This window comes from Dendropsophus ebraccatus, chromosome 6, assembly GCF_027789765.1.
Source record: "Dendropsophus ebraccatus isolate aDenEbr1 chromosome 6, aDenEbr1.pat, whole genome shotgun sequence".
Classification (NCBI taxonomy): Eukaryota; Metazoa; Chordata; class Amphibia; order Anura; family Hylidae; genus Dendropsophus; species Dendropsophus ebraccatus.
The window spans coordinates 9,354,982-9,367,064 of NC_091459.1; the positions used below are offsets into that span (position 1 = coordinate 9,354,982).

Below are 12,083 nucleotides of genomic sequence, written 5' to 3' on the forward strand. Positions count from 1 at the left end.
ATAGGAGATAGATAGATAGATAGACAGACAGACAGACAGACAGGAGATAGATAGATAGATATATAGATAGATAGATAGATAGATGAAAGATAGGAGATAGATAGATAGATAGATAGTGATCCAGACAGACAATTGGATGGAATAATAGATGATAAATAGACGGGTTTAAAGATATAGACACATAGATATAGGATGGACAGACAGATAGATGTGAAATAGATTTACAGACACAGATATAATACAGCTGAACAGCTACAACTGGATACATAGGGTAATAGGCAGAAACACAGCTATATCTGACATAGTGAGGGACATGGCTTGGTAGATAGTTCTGTGTCACATAATTTGGTGTAACACGATTGTACTTGAATAGAAATCTGTCAGGCTGAGACTGGAGCAGAGAGAAGACAAAAGGTGATTGCCAGTGTCTGTGCTGCCATTCCCCAGAGCCGCCAGCAGGGGGAGCGCGTACGTTCTGGCTTATGGTGTGGTGAGTGTTGTGCTCTTCACTCCTTCCCGGAGAGTCTGTCAGCACAAGGCTAGAGGAGGCGGCACAGGGCTAGAGGAGGCGGCGGGCAGCACAGGGCTAGAGGAGGCGGCGGGCAGCACAGGGCTAGAGGAGGCGGCGGGCAGCACAGGGCTAGAGGAGGCGGCACAGGGCTAGAGGAGGCGGCACAGGGCTAGAGGAGGCGGCAGCGGCGGCGGTGTGTGCGCTCCGGGGCTGCTCTGCTCTCCGGCTGCTTCCTCTCTTCCCGTCTTCTATCTGGGGCTCAGCAGCCAGTCACACAGACAAGGTTAGGGGGGCGCCGTGTGATGGAAGAGGAGAAATACCTGCCGGAGCTGATGGCAGAGAAGGACAGCCTGGACCCATCCTTTGTGCATGCAATGCGCCTCCTGGCAGAAGGTAAGGGCACCTGGGGCAGTGGGGCACCTGGGGTGGCATGTCCCTGCAGTGTGCCAGTCATGCCATGGACATAGCACTGTGTGTATACAGCAGCCTCATCCACCCCCCCATACCTGTATATACCTGTGTGCTGTCAGGATGTCCCCCCATACCTGTATATACCTGTGTGCTGTCAGGATATCCCCCCCCATACCTGTATACACCTGTGTGCTGTCAGGATGTCCCCCCCCCCATACCTGTATATACCTGTGTGCTGTCAGGATGTCCCCCCATACCTGTATATACCTGTGTACTGTCAGGATGTCCCCCCCCCCCATACCTGTATATACCTGTGTGCTGTCAGGATGTCCCCCCCCATACCTGTATATACCTGTGTGCTGTCAGGATGTCCCCCCATACCTGTATATACCTGTGTGCTGTCAGGATGTCCCCCCATACCTGTATATACCTGTGTGCTGTCAGGATGTCCCCCCATACCTGTATATACCTGTGTGCTGTCAGGATATCCCCCCCCATACCTGTATATACCTGTGTGCTGTCAGGATGTCCCCCCCCATACCTGTATATACCTGTGTGCTGTCAGGATGTCCCCCCATACCTGTATATACCTGTGTGCTGTCAGGATGTCCCCCCCCATACCTGTATATACCTGTGTGCTGTCAGGATGTCCCCCCCCCCATACCTGTATATACATGTGTGCTGTCAGGATGTCCCCCCCCCATACCTGTATATACCTGTGTGCTGTCAGGATGTCCCCCCATACCTGTATATACCTGTGTGCTGTCAGGATGTCCCCCCCCATACCTGTATATACCTGTGTGCTGTCAGGATGTCCCCCCATACCTGTATATACCTGTGTGCTGTCAGGATGTCCCCCCCCATACCTGTATATACCTGTGTACTGTCAGGATGTCCCCCCATACCTGTATATACCTGTGTGCTGTCAGGATGTCCCCCCCCATACCTGTATATACCTGTGTACTGTCAGGATGTCCCCCCATACCTGTATATACCTGTGTGCTGTCAGGATGTCCCCCCCCCATACCTGTATATACCTGTGTGCTGTCAGGATGTCCCCCCCCATACCTGTATATACCTGTGTGCTGTCAGGATGTCCCCCCCCCCCCCCATACCTGTATATACCTGTGTGCTGTCAGGATGTCCCCCCCCCCATACCTGTATATACCTGTGTGCTGTCAGGATGTCCCCCCCCCCCCATACCTGTATATACCTGTGTGCTGTCAGGATGTCCCCCCCCATACCTGTATATACCTGTGTGCTGTCAGGATGTCCCCCCCCCATACGTGTATATACCTGTGTGCTGTCAGGATGTCCCCCCCCATACCTGTATATACCTGTGTACTGTCAGGATGTCCCCCCCATACCTGTATATACCTGTGTGCTGTCAGGATGTCCCCCCCCCCCCATACCTGTATATACCTGTGTGCTGTCAGGATGTCCCCCCCCCATACCTGTATATACCTGTGTGCTGTCAGGATGTCCCCCCCCCCCATACCTGTATATACCTGTGTGCTGTCAGGATATCCCCCCATACCTGTATATACCTGTGTGCTGTCAGGATGTCCCCCCCCCCCATACCTGTATATACCTGTGTGCTGTCAGGATGTCCCCCCCCATACCTGTATATACCTGTGTACTGTCAGGATGTCCCCCCCCCATACGTGTATATACCTGTGTGCTGTCAGGATGTCCCCCCCCCATACCTGTATATACCTGTGTGCTGTCAGGATGTCCCCCCCCATACCTGTATATACCTGTGTGCTGTCAGGATGTCCCCCCCCCATACCTGTATATACCTGTGTACTGTCAGGATGTCCCCCCCATACCTGTATATACCTGTGTGCTGTCAGGATGTCCCCCCCCATACCTGTATATACCTGTGTGCTGTCAGGATGTCCCCCCCCCAGACCTGTATATACCTGTGTGCTGTCAGGATGTCCCCCCCCCCATACCTGTATATACCTGTGTGCTGTCAGGATATCCCCCCATACCTGTATATACCTGTGTGCTGTCAGGATGTCCCCCCATACCTGTATATACCTGTGTACTGTCAGGATGTCCCCCCCCCCATACCTGTATATACCTGTGTGCTGTCAGGATGTCCCCCCCCCATACCTGTATATACCTGTGTGCTGTCAGGATATCCCCCCCATACCTGTATATACCTGTGTACTGTCAGGATGTCCCCCCCATACCTGTATATACCTGTGTGCTGTCAGGATGTCCCCCCCCCATACCTGTATATACCTGTGTGCTGTCAGGATCTCCCCCCCATACCTGTATATACCTGTGTGCTGTCAGGATGTCTCCCCCCCCATACCTGTATATACCTGTGTGCTGTCAGGATGTCCCCCCCCCATACCTGTATATACCTGTGTGCTGTCAGGATGTCCCCCCATACCTGTATATACCTGTGTGCTGTCAGGATGTCCCCCCCCATACCTGTATATACCTGTGTGCTGTCAGAAAGTCCCCCCCATACCTGTATATACCTGTGTGCTGTCAGGATGTCCCCCCATACCTGTATACACCTGTGTGCTGTCAGGATGTTTCCAGCCATCAGGCTTTACTGCAGTTGCCATTGCTGAGCGGGCAGCATCTCCCGGGCAGTATAACTATATCCTTGGCACCTCGGCTTTCGTCTTCCCTTTTATACGATTCCTTTTATCTATAACATACTGTAGCCGCTTCTGTATCAGTCCTCACTTCTATTGCTGTGTATTTCATGGAGATGAGCCGATCGATTGGCCGTAGATGACAGCTTGCCAATCAGTTTTCACCTATTAACCCGCTGGCACAGAATGGGCACATCGATCCGCTGTGAATTTTGGAGTTGAGTTCATCCCTGTATTGTGACGGCTTCAGGTTTGGTTGTAAATGTGGATATAGTGAAGTTAGGGAATCGGTTCGCTCCTCTGTACTAGTTACAAGAAGTTGATGCAGGACACCAGCTTGCACATAACTTGATGTATAGGTAGGTTCTAGGTATGTTCTCCATCTTGTAGTGCGTGTTTTTATATATATATATATATATATATATATATATATATATATATATATATTGCATATTTTAGTTGTATATGGGATACGGTTTTATTAAAAAAACTGCTTAAAGGAATCCTCTAATTTAATGTAAAAGCTGCTGTATGCTAGAGTTATAAGATAATAAATGACACAGTACTCATGTACTCACCTCGCCTGCTCCAGTGCTCCGGTCTGCTCCGCTGCCTGGGTACCCTGATAACTCACTGTCCTAGCTCTCCTGATGGCGTTCCGAACACTCTGCAGCCTATAGTAGATTTAGAATATCATCAGGAGAGTCAGGGGAAGTAAATAGAAGGACTGGGAGCAGCGGCACTGGGGTGGGCAAGGTGAGTACAATGTAATCTCCCCTCAGCAACTGTCTCCATCCCCTCACCATCCCTATCTATCCCCTCAGCGACTGTCTCCATCCCCTCACCATCCCTATCTATCCCCTCAGCGACTGTCTCCATCCCCTCACCATCCCTATCTATCCCCTCAGCGACTGTCTCCATCCACTCACCATCACGTTGCCTGTACTTTAATATTTTGTATTTCATGTACTGTTATTGCATCTTGACCCTCTTATCATATGTACAGTGCTCTAGGATGGATAATAATAGAAATAATTTATTATTTTTATTCAGAAATTAATTATTATTTTTTTCTTTTTATTCAAATGAGAGAATCCGACCCCTGTATCAGCCGCACATATACTTATACTGCCAGGATGACTATAATTATCGCACAACTCAGTTATTAATAGCCGGGTATTTGTAGTAGATAAATGTTATTTAAACTGCATTTAATATATAGTGGTATGCCCACCAGGACCCTGTCATTATTCCTACCAGGACCCTGCAATTATGCCCACCAGGACCCTGTCAATATTCCTACCAGCCCACCAGGACCCTGTCATTATGCCCACCAGGGCCCTGTCATTATGCCCACCAGGGCCCTGTCATTATGCCCACCAGGGCCCTGTCATTATGTCCACCAGCCCACCAGGACCCTGTCATTATGTTCACCAGAACCCTGTCATTATGTCCACCAGGACCCTGTCATTATGTCCACCAGGACCCTGTCATTATGTCCACCAGCCCACCAGGACCCTGTCATTATGTTCACCAAGACCCTGTCATTATGTCCACCAGGACCCTGTCATTATGTCCACCAGGACCCTGTCATTATGTCCACCAGGACCCTGTCATTATGTCCACCAGCCCACCAGGACCCTGTCATTATGTCCACCAGCCCACCAGGACCCTGTCATTATGTCCACCAGGACCCTGTCATTATGTCCACCAGGACCCTGTCATTATTCCCACCAGGACCCTCTCATTATTCCCACCAGGACCCTGTCATTATGTCCACCAGGACCCTGTCATTATGTCCACCAGGACCCTGTCATTATGTCCACCAGGACCCTGTCATTATGTCCACCAGCCCACCAGGACCCTGTCATTATGTCCACCAGCCCACCAGGACCCTGTCATTATGTCCACCAGGACCCTGTCATTATGTCCACCAGGACCCTGTCATTATGTCCACCAGGACCCTGTCATTATTCCCATCAGGACCCTCTCATTATTCCCACCAGGACCCTCTCATTATTCCCACCAGGACCCTGTTGTTACTCCCACCAGGATCCTGTCATAAGCGAGTTGCCCTTCAAACATTGTCATCTACATGCAGATGTTAGTATGAATTCTGGTTCGGAACGCTTTATAATAGTGGATCATATAGGCTCCTTTTAGATGCACTTGTAGAATAGTATATATATGTATATGTATATGTATATATAGAGTGAGAGAGATAATTATATATATATATATATATATATATATATATACTATATCTTGGTGATACATGATTTAGTTTCTCATCGTGTACCACATAGCTGCATACAGGTTTTGTCTCTTGTAATACTTGTTTGTTTCCAAGTAGAGTTCATACCAAGATTTATGTGTCGTTTTGTGTTATAACTATAAGAAGTAAAAATATTCCATCTTCTTCCTCTGTAAAGTGCAGCATGTAATATGCAACTGGCTGAATGTAAATGACTTCATCATATACCCTGACATAGTTATAAATCTTCTGATAATTGATATAAAATGTATTTTATTGGCAATGCTCTTGTGTCCTGGGGTAAAAATATTTCTGTACCATCCGGGGAGCGTGTATTATCCCAAATAACTTTTCTTGTGTATTATATTACACGTCGGGCGGCTTCAGAATCTATGGTAGATGTCATTATAGTCAGTTTTATTTATTATTTATTATGGACTAATAAAAGCCAAAAAAATCTCCGATGCACAGGAACATAAAAAGTAATACTTACCTATAGTTAATGTTCTGCCATCCTGGTGGGGTGTAGGAGTTGATAAGTGGGGATCTGTTTGTCACGTCTTCCTTTGTTGCTGTAGCGGTTCTTTTGTCTGTCTCTAGCACTGTGATCACGGGTCTCCTTACCCAACTAACAGAACCGCCGCTCCGCAGGGTCTCGCTGACACATCTAATCTGCAAAGAAAGTATTGTCCCTGTTATTAGGAAAAAAAACTTTTGACATGTCACAGACAGTGCCGGACTGGCCCACCACAGGACCAGAGAATCCTCCGGTGGGCCCCCAGCTTTAGAACCTGCACTAACACTGACTGACATGTTGTTTCTCACTGGTTCTTCATTGGTGGGCCCCCAGGATTATTTCCTCTGGTGGGCCCCATATACCCCTGTCCGACACTGGTCACAGAGATATAGCAAAAGTTTTGCTTGGTTGGGTTCTGAGTGTTTATACCCTCACCACCAGCAGGGGAGAAGCAAAAACCTGCATGGGCCCCATAAATCCTGTATGCCCCCCATACTTATTTGGCCCAGCATTCAGGCCGCCGCAACATTTAAAGGGGTTATCCAGCGAATTTTTTTTTTCTTTCAAATCAACTGGTTTCAGAAATACAGTATATTGAATTGTAATTTACTTCTATTTAAAAATCTCAAGTCTTCCAGTACTTATCAGCTTCTGTATGCCCTGTAGGAAGTGGTGTATTCTTTCCAGTCTGACACAGTGCTCTCTGCTGCCACCTCTGTCCAGAGCAGGAGAGGTTTTCTGTGGGGATTTGCTACTGCTCTGGACAGTTCCTGACATGGACAGAGGTGGCAGCAGAGAGCACTGTGTCAGACTGAAAATAAAACACCACTTCCTGCAGGACATACAGCAGCTGATAAGTACTGGAAGACTTTAGCTTTTTAAATAGAAGTAAATTACAAATCTATATAACTTTCTGAAACTAGTTGATTTGAAAGAAAACGATTTTCGCTGAAGTGCCCCTTTAAACAGAAGAGTTACTTCTTCTGTGAGCCTGTTGTCTGTCAGCACAGTCTATACAATTAAAGAAATGTTGATGAATTCTAAAAGTCTCAAAGAAACAACATAAAAAAACATGGTGCTTATATTAAATCTGTGTAAGAAATATACTCAAGGAGATAGAAAACAACAGGGGAGAGAAGCATTAATGAAATAAGATGTGCAGCAGGGAATACAGGTTCTAACACCCAGGGGTAGATGGAAGGAAATTGGATATATAGTGTGTGGTATTGTTAGGGAATACAAATATTACACTAAATGAAATCCCATTATATATATAATAAAAGGGCACTGCGTTTCTGTCGTGCAGTATTTTAGTACTTACCCAAAAAAAAAAAAAAAAAAAAAAAAAAAAGCAGTGACAGGGTGATGGTGGTAACTCAAGGCTTATTGATGCAGGTAGTGGGTGAAGGCTAATCCATCTGGTCCGAACCCAAAATAATTTTAAAAATAGTTAAAGGAGTTGTCTGGCAAAAAAATGTTAAAAATACAAAATAGGAAATACTTACCTGTTCACGTACTGCTGCCATTTCTGTAGTGCCAGGGTCCCCAGTGCACACCTATTGCTGGTGATATCTTGACACGCTGGAAACCTTCCCCTCCCAGCCAGTCGCTGACTCAGCATGTCACCATGCTGAATTGTAACTCTTGAATTGAGTACAGATGTTTCTATAAAGGGAATCTGTCACTAGGTATATACTGCCTTAAATGAGGGCAGCATAAACTAGTGACAGAAGTGCTGTATAGATCGGTGTATTACTTACATCATTCTGTTCAGCTGTTCTCCTAATATGTGGGAGAATAGGATTCTTGCCACACCCCTCCCCCCGCCCTCCAACTGCTAATTGACAGTTGACTGCCTATATACAACATGGAAAGATAACTGCCAGTCAGCAGTGGGCGGAGTTTTCTGCTTCTCATAAATATCCAGGACTACTGGGCTCATGCACATAATGGAGAGGACTACTTATTGTCCATGTTATTCAGGAGGAGATCTCTGGATCAGCTGCACAGAACAATGTAAGTGATACATCATTCTGTTCAGCTTCTCTGTCACTACTTTATGATACCCCAAGATAGGACAGCATACACCTACTGACAGAGTCTCTTTAAGAAGAAAGGATTCTTTACAATGCTAGTTAAAGACAGAACCAGTGTACATTGTGCATTAGTTATGCTTTTTGGTGTACGTTTTGGACAAGGATACTGAGAGAAAACTTCTAGCTCCTAGTTCCCATTAAATCTGTGAATGTTTATTGCATTAGCAGGTGAAGCTGAAGCATCTAGTGAACCAAGACGTTTAGCATGTGAGGGTCTGTGAGCTGCCTGCTTATGGTGGCTACCTCTCATACCCAGCATATCCACTTCTTACAATACAGCAGTGTAGACTTCTTCACAATGAACGTGGACTTGAACTGTTCAAACTCTTCAATTTGCAGCAAACGGTATTTTTAGGATGTTCAGGTCCCAGTTGTAACACGGTCTATGTTATTTTCTCTATAAATACTGTATACACTATGTTTTATGTTTTTTTTGTATAGAGTCATGATTAAGGACCAGCAGGTCTGAAATGCGTCAGCAATGAGCATTCTGGCTAGGTTGGGGCAATGCAGAGAAGAGCCATAAGGGAAACAGGTCAATGATTTTAGGGAGACCAGACAAAGATAACACTGTTGGCTGCTGGGTAAAGCGCTCAATGCAGTGATATCCTTTGTGCATTGCTCGTCTCAAGCCGCAGCTCTAATCAGGAAGCGGCCGAGGGACAGGGGTTCAGGGCGGAGCGATCCGGGAGCCGCTGATGGAACCGGAGCGGCTTCTATTTCAACCCCCTCCCCAGCCGTACACAGATTATACTGCAGGCCCGGAGTACCCCTTTAAGGATTGCTTTGGGCCCAGCTTAGATGCCGATGAGTTGAAATAGAAGAGGGACTGCACCTAGATGCTTGGTGATGATGGTATTTGTAGTTCCCCCTGGGCTCCTCTATTTCTGCTGCCTGCAGTGATAATGGAGAAGCCCTTGATGGTGATGAGGTGCAGAGAAAATCAGACAACAGAGACTTTTACTCACCATTGAAGTATATAACTTGAACAGTTTCTTTGTGCTTAAAGAGGACCTGTCACCCCCCGTGCCGGGGTGACAGGCTCCCGACCCCCCGTTAGAGCCCCCTATACTCTTCCTGAGGCGGAGATATCAGCACCCGAAGCCCGGCGCGCGCGCTGACAGGAGAGTCCGATGCCCATAGAGAATGACGGAGCATCGGACTATCTGATATCTGATGCTGATATCTCCGTGACCCGACCGGCTCAGGAAGCGGGACCCGGTGGGATCACATGAGTATAGGGGGCTGTAACGGGGGGTCGGGAGCCTGTCACCCCGGCACGGGGGGTAACAGGTCCTCTTTAATATCTCTCTACATGGCCAACTGCCAGAGATGGGTGACTGATGTTACCATGGAGATTGTTGGTGTGTATGAGTGGAGTCGCCCTTTTTGTATGTTGGTAGGTATTGAACCACAATTCAGTAGAATGGGAGTCCTTTTAGGGTATCTGGGCCGGGCCGTAAGCTACAACGTTTCGGATCCCAGAAATGATTAATGGTATGTGTAGGAGTTGCCCCTAAGTGTGATACCTTGATGAGTTAGTGGATCAGGCTCACTCTCTTGGCGAATTCATCAGTAAAATAAGCTCCTTGGCTCCACAACTCCTATATATCACACTGTCTTCTTTAGTGGTTATACAGACTCCAGTAAATCTCCTCACAGGCTGTACTCCCCTCAGTGGATGTTCCTCCTACCACAGCTGCGCTCAACTAAGCCCGGAAATTCCTGTGCCAACTGTCTCTTGAGGGGAGATCATTAGAATAGCTCCGCCTTCTTTCCGGACCTTTCTCCTAGCTAGTGTAGTACACTAAGGAGGCAGTTGCTATGGTAACTTATTGCTCTGGTGTGTGTGAATAATTAAGATGTCCCATCTCCCGCATGGTTCTTCTCTATAATACAATAAAGAATAACCAATATATTAATAAATCTGTCAGTATAATACAGGGTCCATTCTGTAGCCTTAGCGTAACCCCCAACTCTGTATATATATATATATATATATATATATATATATATATATATATATAAAATATATGTATTGCAAAACTGAATATCTGTATGTCCGTCCTCCAAGGGGCCCAAATTTCGCACATAGGTACTTTTGATGGCCAACAAGGTTTTTGTAAATGTCCTGACTGGACGTACACATCACTCCATACGGCTACAGTCACATGTTTCATAGCCATGAACCCGTGGCTAATGACAACACCATTGCGGCATGAACCACGGCTCCGTAACACATACAGACCCGTGAATGGTGCCATTCAAATGAATGGGTCTGTATTGCTTCAGTAGTAAACACCCTAAAGAATGTCTGAAAGAGGCCTAACTGTGGTTCTCTGTTATCAGCCATTATCACAGCCTGTTTTCATCTAAAATGCTGAGGGGGAAATTTAGCACACTGTCTTGGGGCCTGTTCACACTACGGAATTTGCTCAGAATTTCAAGCGGAGTCCACGGCGCATACTGCACTTGAAATTCTGTGCAAATTCCGTAGTGTGAACTGACCCTTAAAGTAGGAATCTCACAGCTCAGATTTCATTTTATCAGGGAAGTATGAGAAATTAAAGCTGTGACTAGTTGCTATGGAAAACACAAAGAATCTTACTATAGGGCTAGGTTCACACTGCGTTTTTGCAATCTGTTTTTTCATCCTTTTTGTGCAAAAAAAAAAAACGGATGCATGTGTGTGCGTCCGTTTTTCAATTGACTTCCATTGTAAAAAAAAACCGGATCAAAACGGATCAGTTTTTTTTGAAGGACACAAAAGCGTAGCTGACACTACTTTTGTGTCCGTAAAAAGAAAAACTGATCCGTTTTGATCTGTCTTTTTTACAATGGAAGTTAATGGAAAAACGGATGCACACAAATGCATCCGTTTTTTTCAAAAGTGACACTGCAGCTTTATGTGTTGTATGTGTGTGATATTTTCATATTTTTAATGTGCTTATGGGGCTTTATAGCTAAACAATTTGTCATCTTCCCACACTTTAAAACTGCTGTATTGGTTTCTTATGTCGGTAGGTGTGTGCTTCCCTTAGGATATGTTTACACTGCGGGATACGCACAGAGACTTCAAGCAGATTCTTTTGGGTGGCCTCCGCTTGAAGTTCTGACCATCCCATAGACTCATTGCTGTCAGATTCTGCCCACCGCCCAAAGAATGGACATGTCAACTTTAAAGGAGTTATCCAGGCCTACAAAAACATGGCCACTTTCTTCCAGAGACAACACAACTCTTGTCTCCAGCTTGGGCGGGTTTTTGCTGCTCAGTTCCATTGAAGTGAATGGAGCTTAGTTGCAAACTGCACCTGAACTGGAGACAAGAGTCGTGTTGTCTCTGAAAGAAAGTGGCCATGTTTTTGTAGTGCTGGATAACCCCTTTTAGTTAGATCATAGACTGCTGAAGTCTGGTCATGTGTACATATGATTTTTTCCCCATTGGCATGTACTGTGCACCTGCAGTAGATTAGAGAACAAACCATGGCTACACCATGGTACACAAGAGAGACTACATTAGGTTACGGGTTGCTTACAAGCAGGGCCGGATTAAAGGGAGGGCACCCGGAGCATATGCCCTGGGGCCTCCACCTGGCGAAACCCGGAAGTATCATTTAGGAGTCAGTCCAGTGCCAAAACCAAGTCACAACACCACCCGGACTCAACATCTGTCACA

The 12,083-nt window shown here is 46.2% G+C and overlaps 1 protein-coding gene across 2 annotated transcripts in view; it reads left to right on the forward strand.

The window, feature by feature from the left end:
* Positions 1-634: 634 nt before the first annotated feature.
* KHDRBS2 (KH RNA binding domain containing, signal transduction associated 2) overlaps positions 635-12,083 on the forward strand; it is a 180,826-nt gene continuing 169,377 nt past the window's right edge. For both annotated transcript variants that reach the window (XR_011363480.1, XM_069973408.1), the window contains exon 1: positions 635-904. Coding sequence is in view for 1 of the 2 variants with exons in the window: in XM_069973408.1 (XP_069829509.1) it covers positions 814-904 (91 nt within the window). In the remaining variant the exon portion in view is untranslated. The remainder of the gene's footprint in view (positions 905-12,083) is intronic.